Source organism: Musca vetustissima, unplaced genomic scaffold (assembly GCF_032173495.1).
Source record: "Musca vetustissima isolate MV318-11 ecotype Yass unplaced genomic scaffold, APGP_CSIRO_Mvet_v1 utg2693, whole genome shotgun sequence".
Classification (NCBI taxonomy): Eukaryota; Metazoa; Arthropoda; class Insecta; order Diptera; family Muscidae; genus Musca; species Musca vetustissima.
This window is the reverse complement of record NW_026879596.1, coordinates 46717-59217: the sequence shown is the minus strand read 5'-3', so window position 1 is coordinate 59217 and position 12501 is coordinate 46717. Positions and strand designations below refer to the sequence as shown.

The 12501-nt window shown below is 38.2% G+C and overlaps 3 protein-coding genes across 3 annotated transcripts; 1 reads left to right on the top strand and 2 right to left on the bottom strand.

The window, feature by feature from the left end:
* Nucleotides 1-4117: 4117 nt before the first annotated feature.
* LOC133324575 (uncharacterized) lies at nt 4118-4568 on the bottom strand. Its single transcript, XM_061533414.1, has 2 exons — nt 4354-4568; nt 4118-4288 (listed from the first exon to the last, which is right to left on the bottom strand). Exons 1-2 carry the CDS (start codon nt 4566-4568, stop codon nt 4132-4134), a joined length of 372 nt encoding a protein of 123 aa, XP_061389398.1. The 3' UTR covers nt 4118-4131.
* A 4700-nt stretch (nt 4569-9268) lies between these two features.
* On the top strand, nt 9269-9630 carry LOC133324576 (mitochondrial import inner membrane translocase subunit Tim8). Its single transcript, XM_061533415.1, has 2 exons — nt 9269-9371; nt 9466-9630. The coding sequence occupies exons 1-2, from the start codon at nt 9276-9278 to the stop codon at nt 9628-9630; spliced, it is 261 nt and encodes an 86-aa protein (XP_061389399.1). The 5' UTR covers nt 9269-9275.
* A 1157-nt stretch (nt 9631-10787) lies between these two features.
* LOC133324572 (uncharacterized) lies at nt 10788-11915 on the bottom strand. Its single transcript, XM_061533412.1, has 3 exons — nt 11831-11915; nt 11114-11771; nt 10788-11047 (listed from the first exon to the last, which is right to left on the bottom strand). The coding sequence occupies exons 1-3, from the start codon at nt 11911-11913 to the stop codon at nt 10796-10798; spliced, it is 993 nt and encodes a 330-aa protein (XP_061389396.1). The 5' UTR covers nt 11914-11915; the 3' UTR covers nt 10788-10795.
* Nucleotides 11916-12501: the final 586 nt, after the last annotated feature.

Below are 12501 nucleotides of genomic sequence, written 5' to 3'. Positions count from 1 at the left end.
AGGGTATGAGCACCCATTAGTCTGTGTCGCCTGTAAGCCAAGGCTGGGCAGTGACACAGGAGATGCTCAATTGTCTCCGTCTCCTCCTCGTCAACACAGAGTCTGCAGTAATCAGTTGCATCAAGATCCCATTTACTAGTAAGGACCCTGATGTTGCAGTGACCAGTGATAATTCCCGTCATCACTCTAATTTCAGCATTGTTCAGGTTCAATAGTGAGTGCGTTCTTTTGGTAGACAGAGTCGGCCAGATTGATCTTGACACGTTGCACCTAGGTTCGTTGTGCCAAAGTTCGCGGGCTGTTTCGTCAAAGAATGCCTCAAAGTTTCTATAGAAAAGACATATGGGTGGTTTAAGTGGGTCATCAGTTTCTAGATCGGTGGATTGAGATCCTCGTCTAGCTATTTCGTCCGCTATTTCATTACCCAAGATGTCACAATGTCCTGGTACCCAACACAACCGATAGCTATGGTTAAGTTCTTCCAGAGCTGTTCTACAATTGAGGACGGCTTCGGATTTGATGTAGCAAGATTTGATGGCTTTAAGAGCCGCTTGACTATCCACAAAGATAGTCACCGGTTCAACGACCTCAGCATCCAGGTTTTTTATCAATTCCGCTCCCTTCCAGATCGCGAAGATTTCAGCTTGGAAAACACTACAATTACTATCCAGCTTGTAGGTCAACTCAAGGCCTAGCCTTTCACAGTAGACGCCTGCCCCAGTACCTTCTTCCATCTTGGATCCGTCTGTATAGAAGGCCAGACCGTCCAGAGGAGGGTTACTTCTTTTCCAGTCGTCTCTACTAGGGATAACGACATCTACATCAAATCTAAGGATTGGTGATATATAGTCGCTTAGTTTAGCACGTTGGTCCAATGCTATACCTGGTTCGTTTAGAACACTACTATGTCCAAAGGTACAGTTCCGCCAGAGTTTTTGTTCGTGTAGCCTTAAGGCGCTACGCGCAGCCTGACACTTAATGCTGAGGCCCAGGGGCTTGAAGTACAGCATTGCGTTCAGAGCTGCTTGTGGCGTACTCCTTCTGGCTCCTGTAACTAAAATTGCGGCAGCTCTTTGTACCTTGTCTAGTTTACTAGATGTCGACTTGAGGCTCAGACAATTCCACCAAACAAGAGAGCCATAGGACAAGATGGGCTTCACCACAGTGTTATACAACCAGTGTATAGTCGATGGTTTAAGCCCCCAGCTTTTCCCAATAGAGTTTTTGCATGCATAGAGTGCAATCATTCCTCTCTTCGCCCGCTCCTCAACGTTCCTTTTCCATTGTAGTTGACAGTCCAGGATTGTGCCGATGTACTTTGCTTCGGGAGATAGGTGAAGTTGCACCCCATCCAATGTTGGTGGAACAAAGACACCGAGCTTACGCTTCCTAGTAAACATTACCAGTTCCGTCTTCGTTGGATTTACACCAAGACCATTTGCCTTGGCCCAGCGTGACAGCGTCAGTAAGGCCCTTTGCATAAGCTCAGAGATTGTAGACGGAAATTTTCCGGAAATCAATATCACAACGTCGTCCGCGTAAGCTACAACTTTGATACATTCCCCGTCCAATTCCCTCAAAATGATATTAATTACCAGTAGCCATAGCAACGGTGAAAGCACCCCTCCTTGACGTGCCTCTAGTTACTGTTTTCCTGATTCTTGTATCCCCCACACTTGAATTTATAATTCTGCTGTTAGGCATTTTATTTATCCAATATGTCAGAGTATCAGGAATGCCGACTTCCCTAAGTGAGTGGTTTATGGATTCAAGTTTAACGTTGTTAAAGGCTCCCTCTATATCTAAGAAGGCGGCCAGCGTAAAATTTGAGTTTTCCATGTTCCTCTAAATATATCCCACCACTTCGTGCAGTGCAGATTCCACAAACTTGCCCTTTATGTATGCGTGTTGTGAGTTGCTGAGAGAAGTGGTGTCTATACGACTCCTTATCTCCAGGTCGATCAGTCTTTCGAGGGTCTTGAGGAGAAAGGATGATAGGCTAATGGGTCTATAGTATTTTGGTGCAGAGTGGCTTGGTTTCCCTGCTTTGGGAATATAAGTGACCTTTACCTCGTTCCATAGATCCGGAACACACGAGAGAGTCAGACACGCAGTATAAATCTTAAGGATCAGATAAATACTTGGCGAGGCATATTGAAGCATCGCCGGAAGAATACCATCCGGTCCTGGCGATTTATACGGCTTAAATGTGTTGACCGCCCATCGTATCTTATTTCTGTTAACCACCCTGCTAATGAGATCCAGATCCGGGGTGGCAAAAGGCCGAGTGTCATCACGATCATCGTCGATGGTACCCATGTCTTTGCAACCCGGGAAATGAGTCTCGGCTAGGAGATTAAGAGTCTCAGAACCTGAGTCCGTCCACGCTCCATCTTGCTTCTTAATACTACCGATGGACTTCGGGTCCTTGGATAGTAGTTTTCGAAACCTAGCAGCGTCGTTGACCCCTTCTATCGACTCACAGAAATTTACCCATGACTTTTTCTTCGCGCGTTTTATCTCACTCTTGTATTTATTGAAACTAACTCTGTAGGAGTTCCAATCAGTGTCGAGTTTAGACTTATGCGCCCTGTTATACAGTCGTCTGGTCGCTTTCCTGAGCTCACCAAGTTCCTTGTTCCACCACACTGGCCGAGATTTCTTCCCAGGATGTGTGAGCGGACAGGATTCCTTATGGCAACATAAGAGAACGTCCGTTAGATTTTTCACGGCCCCGTTGAGTTCCACAGCTGTTCCTAAGTTTGTGTTAAGAGTCAGCTGGGAGTTCGTTAGCCCCGTGAATTTCTCCCAGTTTGTTCTCCTTGGATTCCGATAAGGCTGTTGTCTATCTCCGTCAAAAGAGTATTCGAAGAGAATCTTTAAATGATCCGAGAAGGAACATTCATAAGATACCCTCCAGTTCCTGATGACGGAGTCGTCTAGATTTGAGAGGGTTAAGTCAATGACCTCCTCTCTACCCCTAACTTTAAAAGTCGGATCACTACCCATATTACATATACGTAAATCATAGGATAAAATGAAATAAAAAACGGACTCACCTCGTATGTTTGTGTCCTTGCTACCCCATTGAAAATGGTGAGCATTTGCGTCGCATCCTAAGATAACATTGCAGGTGCTCGTCATTTCATCGAGCATCTTCCGTACACATGTGCCTGGTGGGTCCCTCTCCTCAAAGGGCATATAGACTGAGGAGAGCAGGGTGGCCTTCCCCGTCTTGTGCTCCAGCCTCACAGTGCACATGTCACCATTGCTGTAATTAGACAGAAAGATTAAATGTAAGCTCTTCCTACCTACTATGCATGTTCTCACCTTGTCCCCCGTGGACGTGGCGAAGATATCAAAGTTGGCATTCCTTAGTCCAGAAACCATATTTATATAAATTATGGCTCCTGAACTAAGGCAATGTCCACTTCCGAGTTCGTGAGGGACAGGAGTAGTTCGGCGGCTGCGGCCTTGCAATGATGTAGATTGATCTGCATTACAAACCTTAACAAGCATTGGTATTGATTTGCCAGCCCATTGAAAATCTTGAAAAATTAAAATCGAGAATGGGGGGGTTCCCTTAACGTAATTATTCAAATCCGTTATTTTCAACAGACTAAGAACGAAGAAGAAAAAGCCTTCGTCTTATTGAAGACCAGAAGAACTATTTCTTATGGGTATTCCCACAGCCGAAAGGTCGTCTCAAAGAGGGCAAACACATTTTCTTATAGATGACCAAAAGGTATATTTATAGAAGGCCAAAGGGTTTTCACAAAGAAGACCCAAAAATATTCTTATAGATGAAATATAAGGACTTCCCACAGAACTTCAAAAGGCATGCTCACAAAGACCAAAAGGACCACTCGACGAACACCAAAAGGCCTTCTTAAAAGCGAGAAAAAATCTGCTTATAAAATACCAAAAGATATTCTTATAGAAAACCAAATTGAATTCTTACCACATACCCATATCATTTTTCAAATGTCGCCCAATACAAAAACAAAATTTCTTATTAATAATTTATTTCTTATTACTAATTATTTCCATATTATCGGCGTAACACTTACAATTACTATCAGTTCATCAAAACGAAAAAGAAAACTTAATCTACTTTGGCCAGTCGCCCTGTCAGTTAGAACCCTCAGCGTTTTTCTTCTTCAACGCTTCCATAACACCGGCAAAATTTGCTGTTTTCTTTTTAACCGATTTTGATTTAGGTGTACCATGGCGACGCAGTGGTTGGGCAACATCATCACTGAAGTCAAAATCATTCGGTTTCATGGGACTGCATGGAGGCAACAGAAGCATGAATTAATTCCATATCTTATAATCAAATATTTTTTCACTTACTCATTTGGTTCGGTGACATCGGCCGAATTGCTTGGCTCCTTGTTACTGCTTTTTATGTCCGGCGAGGGTGGCCGTCGACCTGGACATTCCCATTCTAATTCCAAAATAGCACCATTTTCCAGCATATTGTAATAGGTTTCCAACTCCTCTGCCGATGGAAAGAACTCATTGTCCTTGAGTGATGATTCTACGGTCGAAGAGACTTCTGAGGACATTGTGAGTGTGCGAAGCTTTCCGGTGATGATCGTTGTTGTTGTTGTTTCATTCAACTTGAAAGCACAAATACTATTTAATTCTTTTGTTTTCTTTGATGTTTTTTATTCTTTAATTTATTATTAATCACTAAGTTGTTATTGTTTTATTGAACTTTTCCACCTCGCACAGTTGTGGACGACAGTAATTTGCTGCTGTTGTAAAACTTGTAAAATTAGTAGATTCTTTTCGGTTCCACCTGCTAACGAATGGGAGGAGAAGACAAAATGGCCGATAAAGATGAACTCAAAATGGTATAACCGAAAGTTTACGAATGAGGTGGGATGGAGATGGAAACCGTGTTGTTTACGAATGAGGTTTAGGCAAATTATGATTAGGGATAAGTAAATCGACTTTCGATTAATCGAAAAAATTACAAATATGAAAATTTTACAAATATTATATAGATTGGGTAGATCCGGAACGAACAATAATAAGCTTATTGATATTATTGATAATGTACAGACGAGCGTTGTTCGCTCTCTCATTCGTTGTTCGACCCTTACTTAGTTCCCCATAGCAAATTGAGCGAACACCGACTTTTGTACGTTGTTCAATTCGAATCACTCTCTGAATAACCAAGAAATTTATAAAATAATATAAATATTTATAAAATTTTCAACTTTGTAGGGTAGATTGGGTAGATCCGGAAACGATATTTCTTCAACTAATCGATTAATTGTAAAAAAATCGTTCATTATCGCAATGGCCTATAAATAAGGTCACCAAGATCACCAATCGAAATCGGAAAACTGCTGTTTTTTCTCAAGTCTAATGTCAAAAATTTCGACATTGTTTACGTTCTCATAATGGAAGTCAATTCACAATAATGCATTTTGACAGGAAACTTGAGAGGTATCGATAATCAGCTGGTCTCCCTTGGTGACCTTATTTATAGGCCATGGATAGGGATAAGTAAATCGACTTTCGACTAATCGATTCATCGACTTTATGTATTGAAAAGTCCAAGGCAAAATCTATTAATAAGGTCACCAAGATAGCAATCGAAATCGGAAAACAGCTGTTTTTTCTCAAGTCTAATGTCAAAAATTTCGACTTTGTTTACGTTTTCATAATGAAAGTTGTTGCGTGGGACTGACTACATCACCAATTTTCTTTTAATTAAGTTAAAAAAAAATTAAATAAAAAGGAAAAATTTGTCCGTGACCTCCCGACCACAACAACCGGCACTTTAGAAATGAAGCGGAAATGCTGTGGTACCAAAAATTGCCGCTACTGTCAGAGTTGCATTAACACCGATTAGTATCGATGTTTATTAATCGGATATGCAACTCTGCGATAATTATAGGGATCGCTAGGTCGTAGATAGAAAAAAATGATAAACAGCAGGAAAAAAGAAAAGCCCGAAAAGAGGGAAAATTCGGCGTCGTCCCCTGCAGTATAAAAGGACCCCAAAGGGAAAAATGCGCTCTCATTTGAACAGTGGTGCGATACGACAGTTTTTCAGAAAATAAAACAAACTCGAATATTAGTTTTATTAAAGGCCTAAATCTGCCTTAACTGATTTTTATTTATGTTGTGGGCGTTAAAAACAGAGTGTAAGTGTAAAGTCATTGTGTAGTGTGTGATTGTGTCGACTTATGTTGTTTTTTGTGCGTTTTTTTGTTTACAGGTTAAATCTAGGTTAAGTTGTGTTGTCCATAAGTGTTTATTAAATAATGATTCTAAATATCTATATGTAAGAAGCATTAACCTAGGTATTTTCGTAAGATATAGTGATTATGGGGTTGCCCCAATTTATGTAGGTTGTTTTGTGTTTAGTGTGGACTAATTAATATGTCCAGAAAAAACCTACTAAGCGAGCTCATTTAGGAAGGTATAACAATTTTAATATTTAGGAGAAAAGCCTATATTGGCATTGCGTGATATCAACATAAAGAAAGGGTAAAAATCCAATGTTTAATGAATCACAAAATTTATAGAGAGTAGTTAATGTTTCATTCTTATCGTGTTTTATCTATTAAGGAAATTATGTCAATAAACTGTTTTTGATTTGTTTGTTAAAAATAATATGATGTTCTGATTGTTTTTGTGAGAGAGGAGAGTTAGGATATTGTAATGAGGTGAGTGTACGTGGAATTCGGGGCCCTTAAAATGTTGTTATTTTTTTATAGGATCTGAGGGTCAAGGTAGGGTGGGCAAGTGTGGGAGTAAAACCATCAATCTCCCTTGTTTCAGGTGTACCAGGTGTTTGTGTTGTATAGTTTTGTCTTTATTTATGTTTGTCGAAATAAAAATTTAATTGTTCGTCCTCTAGGACTATTGGTGTCTGGGATGGAACCGCCCTGATTATTGGCTCCTGAGCTAGCGGCCACTGATACACCATAGTGCCGAAGTAGATGGCACGTAACAAAGTCAATTCACAATAATGCATTTTGACAGCAAACTTGAGAGGTATCGATAATCAGCTGGTCTCCCTTGGTGACCTTATTTATAGGCCATGTCCCCATCAAAGTAATCGTTCCCTTGTGGTTGTTGTATTTTCGATAACATATAACGCGACGGATGGCTCAACGCGAACATTCTGCTTAGCCCTTTAAATTCAAGCAGAATGCTCGCGTTGAGCCATCCGTTGCGATATGTGTTATCGAATGCGTTAACGCAATAACAAAAACGCTCAAGGGCTAAGCAGAATGCTCGCGTTGAGCGTTTTTTGTTATCGCGTTAACGCACGCAAAAAGTTAAAATATATTTAACTCCAAAGCGCAGCGCACATCAACTTCGAGCGTTTGTGTTATCGTTTCCTTGTGGTTGTTGTATTTTCGATAACATATAACGCGACGGATGACGCGAGCATTCTGCTTAGCCCTTTACATTTTTTTAGTACTGGAACAGACCAAGATCTATTAATAAGGTCACCAAGATAGAAATCGAAATCGGAAAACAGCTGTTTTTTCTCAAGTCTAATGTCAAAAATTTCGACTTTTTTTACGTTTTCATAATGGAAGTCAATTCACAATAATACATTTTGACAGCAAACTTGAGAGGTATCGATAATCAGCTGGACTCCCTTGGTGACCTTATTTATAGGCCATGGATCTATTAATAAGGTCACCAAGATAGCAATCGAAATCGGAAAACAGCTGTTTTTTTCTCAAGTCTAATGTCAAAAATTTCGACTTTGTTTACGTTTTCATAATGGAAGTCAATTCACAATAATGCATTTTAACAGCAAACTTGAGAGGTATCGATAATCAGCTGGTCTCCCTTGGTGACCTTATTTATAGGCCATGGTCCAAGGTATATTTAATAAGGTAGCCGCATCGGCCCAGCTGTTGGACAAATAAATGTCAAAAATGTTGTTGTAATGTTGAACCAAAAAATTAAAAAAAAATATATATAAATGAAAATCTCCGAATTTCGAAGAGCTTTTTTGGCAATACTTTTATTAACATTTTCTACGAGAATTTGTGTAAAAAAATCTTGTCAATCAGTTTGTTTTGGCAAAATATTTTTGACATATCAAAATACAACAACCGATGTTTGTTGTAGAAATTCGCCGATGCGGCTACCTTGTATATGTACCTTGGAAAAGTCTAAAAGTCGAAGTCGACTTCTGATCTTTGAGAAAATCGCAAAGACGACTTTTTAAGATCGACTTCCGTTTTTTTTCAGAAATACTTGGTTTTTTGTTATCGCGTTAACGCACGCAAAACGTTAAAATATTGTTACGAATATAAATTTAGATTTAAGTTACTTTAGATGAATTCCGTTAATTTAAGAATTTGAATTGTAACGTAAATTTCTACTACGCAGTTTATTTGAATAACTTCACAACAACAACTACTGGAACAGATTTTATAGATTTTTGAACAACATCCTTCCATTTCCTCTTTCATTGTCTATTTTTTTGTCGACGTACAATTCTTGTTAAACGTCATCATTGATGATCGCTTAATTCCTCTTTCTTTGTTACCCCCTCACCTGTATATGTGTTGTTGTTATTGTTTACTCAATGTAAGTTTGTATGTGTTGTTGTTATTGTCTGCTCAATGTAAGTTTGTATGTGTTGTTGTTATTGTTTACTCAATGTAAGTTTGTATGTGTGTTTGTTGCATTGGTAGATTGTTTATCTAGGTGTTACCATTACTAGAAACTTCTGTAGCTACAAGCAAGGCTCATATAAATAGGGGAAATGGAAAGGCAGTGAGTCAGTTGTGAATCAGATCGCGAATTGAAACCGTCGTGTAAAGTAAAGTGCAAAGTAAAGTTGTGTGAATAAAGTCATTGTAATAATCGTAATCTGAAAGAACCCGCGTTTTATTTGGTACGAATTGTATCGGGAAATAAAACAACGACTACACGGGATTAAGTAGGATATTTTACTCCGAATGTCAAAAATTTCGACTTTGTTTACGTTTTCATAATGGTTGTCAATTCACAATAATGCATTTTGACGCAAACTTGATGAGGTAGCATTCTGCTGGTCTCCCTTGGTGACCTTATTTATAGACCATGGAACAGACCGTTTGTTGAACAACAATAATCGATGTTATCGTTTCTCTTTGACAAACAGATGTCAACATGTTCATTATTTTTGAGGTTATATAAAAGGCAATCATTCTCCAATCGCTGCTGTAATTCGTTCGGCCAAAGTTTTATTTTAGTGTAAATCTTTAGGAAAATTACAAAAGAAAAGTACAATAAAAATGTCGGACTTTGATTCATTGAGCTCGTCATCTGGTGACAAGGAATTGCAAGAATTCCTTATGATTGAAAAACAAAAGGCGCAAGTTAATGCACAGGTAAAGAGGGGAATCAATACAAATATGTTCAATCAATGTTATCAATTGGTGGTTTTATCAATGAAAATATTTACAATGCCGCTTCCTCTTTCAGATACATGAATTCAATGAAATCTGCTGGGATAAGTGCATCGGCAAACCAAGCTCGAAATTGGATAGTGCCACCGAAACATGCCTGGCCAATTGTGTGGATCGTTTTATTGACACTTCACTGCTGATAACACAACGTTTTGCCCAATTGTTACAGAAAAACCAATGAACCGCAACGAACGTAATCAATCATGCACATTGTTTTTGAATGAATTACACCATTACGACGGCAGTACAAGAATTCCTTAGTTGGAATGTTTTAGTCAAGCAATTCATAATAATAGACACACACAGAGACACGCGATTTTTAGGATATTCCATAAAGAAAGTTTGGTTTTCATTATTATTTTTATGAAAACGATAATTGAATTGGTAAATTTTGTTTTGTTATTTAATGTTTTTGTTTTATTAAAAAAAAATAAAATGAAATTTACTAATTTGAAATAGTAATTCAAAATAGTTTATATTCCATCAAAAAAAGTTGTTATTGGCCTGTTCCCGCACTCAAAAATTGGTGAACATTTTCAAATTTACCAAGGGAATATTGAAAACAATTTCGTTTAATATAAGATTCTCATAGGTTCTGGAACAGAGCATTTTAACTAGTGATCCGAGAAAATGCAGAGGCCATACTTTCTGAAATATGGGCCTCCTTTCTTGGGGTCAATGTTTTTCTCATTTTGAAGTGGTTGGTCCTGATTATGGTGAAAGTACCACTTACCGGAGGAGTGGACTTCCAAATTACGGTAAGTTGTCATCTGTGTATACGAGAAAATCTTAAATCCCAAGATATGGACCGACCTCCCATATAATTTATTTATGAACCAAAAACATTCGACCTCCATTTCTCGGTATGCACGGACTTAATTATGAAGTGTAATTATAAAATAAATAATGAGAACCTCATCTACTTCAAAATGGTAAAGGTAAACTACAAGGCCCCAAGGAAACATGGAAGATATAGATTTTCGCAGGAAAAAAGTATATCGTTGTAATCAGGTCCCTTAGGACTACATATTATAACACCGTATTTTACATTCACATAGTATATATTTGATTTTTTTTTAATTTTAAATATTTTGAGGACTTTCATCAAGCAAGAAGTACAGAAAATCAGCCATCCGAAGCACCATCTTTTTGATAGGCACCAACCCATCACAAATATTCTAGACCAAGAGCCCTAAATTAAATTCTATTACTAAAATGAACTCTTTTAACAAAGCATTTTCCTCAATATATAAAAAATATATATAAATTTATTTCTTTATTTAAATCTTAATTTCTACGCAACTACACACATCTACAAAGCTTAATCTATATATCTTATACAACAATTAACTTTTGTCCGACATTATACCCTTGGATTTTTTAAGATTTCTATAAAGTTCAACAAGTTTTTCACGTTCTTTCTCCAACATGTTTCGTGTATGTTCGGGTAAATCTTTACGTTTGCCTCGCATCTGTTCCTTTGTAACTCGGCCCGTGGATTTTGTAATTTTGGTAGTGCTGGTGGTAGTTTGGCCATTCGATTTGGTGCTTGTCTCATCCAATAATGATTTAAGCAATAAATTGTTTTTCTTGCCGGGCTAAAATAAAAATAGAAATACATTCAAAGAATAATAGAAAAATAAATTTTAACCCTTAAGACCTACCCTTGGTACTGTTTCACTTTTCTCGGCCTTTCGTGGCAATGTTAAGGCTGTCGGCGGTGCATGTACAATTTCACCAAACTTAATAACATCTCTTTGATATTCCCGTGTCTCTTTCGATGTTTCCTGTTTCCGTTCCTCTTCATCCTCTTGTATGGCTTGTTTAATTAATTGTTTAGCCAATTTCGGATCAATTGGTTTAACGTCCTTTTCGGGTTTCTTTTTGCCACCAGCCTTACCGCCTTTACGTTTTTGCTTAAGCAACTCATCAATTTCATTTGGTGGTTTCTTTTTTATAGAGATTGCTCCGGTTTTGGGATCACGTACCACCTTAACACCATATTTCGCCTCATATTGTGCCTCCTTCAAACTGGCCGAAGTAATGCGATTGACGCGTTTCAAATACTCAACATCATCTTCGCCAGGTAATTGTTTGATTGTTTTGAATTTATTGCCATCACCAGCAGCACCAGTCGAGGCTTTGGAATTCTTACGATTGTGGTGTTTGTCTTCTTTGGGTTTATCTTCAATACCGCTGTGTATACGCTTTATTTTCTTACCCGATTTGGCATCTTCAGTGAGCTTTTTCAATTGCTTCAATTTATAGGATAGCGGTTGATCATTGTCCTTGCTGGGTGGGGCATTGACAACATTCTTTAGCCTGAAATAATTTAATGGGATTAGATATAGGTTTGTTGACAACTAAGGGATTGTACGTACTTCTTTTCCTTCTCTTCCAATTGACGAAGAGGATCACGTATACCGTGATGTTTTCTTGCGGGAATTTTACGTTTTCTAACCATTGTTGGAGATATAAATTTGCCCTATTACTATACAAACGTCTCCTTTGCTCATTAATTAAAAGGTCCCATGTGCTAATGTTTACATTTTCTCACACATTTCGATATATTTTTCAATAATCGATTGCACATTTATCGATACGGCTTCTACTTCAGTGATGAGTAAATAAATATATGATGGCATGTTCTGACGGTCACTTCAACAATGTTGTTTGCTCTTAAAATTAAGCGGTGTACACACTACCACTTTTGAATGACACTATTGATCATTTTTTGCTTGTTTGATAGTGTAGCCTCTCAGGTCAGTGATCGATAAAAGAAGCTGCCACTCAAAGATGCTAATGTGTACATGAATTAACGTCTGAGTGGATTTCGTAAATCTAAACGTACCTTGAAGCTGAACCTTGCCATCAAGTGGTCTGTTCCGTACTGCAAGAATCTACTATTTTCTTCGATATCATAAAGGATTACTGGAATTATTTCGATTATTCCTGTGGTTATTATTCGGACCATCTCGCCAATCATTGTGGTTATTATTCGGACCATCTCGCCAATCATTGGAGCCATTTCTTCCATGATGTCATTCCAATT

Excerpts from the sequence above, each read along its gene's own strand:
- LOC133324576 (XM_061533415.1), top strand. The coding sequence starts at position 9,276 with ATGTCGGACTTTGATTCATTGAGCTCGTCATCTGGTGACAAGGAATTG. Across the intron at positions 9,372-9,465 it reads AGGCGCAAGTTAATGCACAG|ATACATGAATTCAATGAAAT; the intron begins GTAAAGAGGGGA and ends TTCCTCTTTCAG.
- LOC133324572 (XM_061533412.1), bottom strand. The coding sequence starts at position 11,913 with ATGGTTAGAAAACGTAAAATTCCCGCAAGAAAACATCACGGTATACGT. Across the intron at positions 11,772-11,830 it reads TTGGAAGAGAAGGAAAAGAA|GCTAAAGAATGTTGTCAATG; the intron begins GTACGTACAATC and ends AAATTATTTCAG. Across the intron at positions 11,048-11,113 it reads AAAGTGAAACAGTACCAAGG|CCCGGCAAGAAAAACAATTT; the intron begins GTAGGTCTTAAG and ends TTTTTATTTTAG.
- LOC133324575 (XM_061533414.1), bottom strand. The coding sequence starts at position 4,568 with ATGTCCTCAGAAGTCTCTTCGACCGTAGAATCATCACTCAAGGACAAT. Across the intron at positions 4,289-4,353 it reads GATGTCACCGAACCAAATGA|TCCCATGAAACCGAATGATT; the intron begins GTAAGTGAAAAA and ends GCCTCCATGCAG.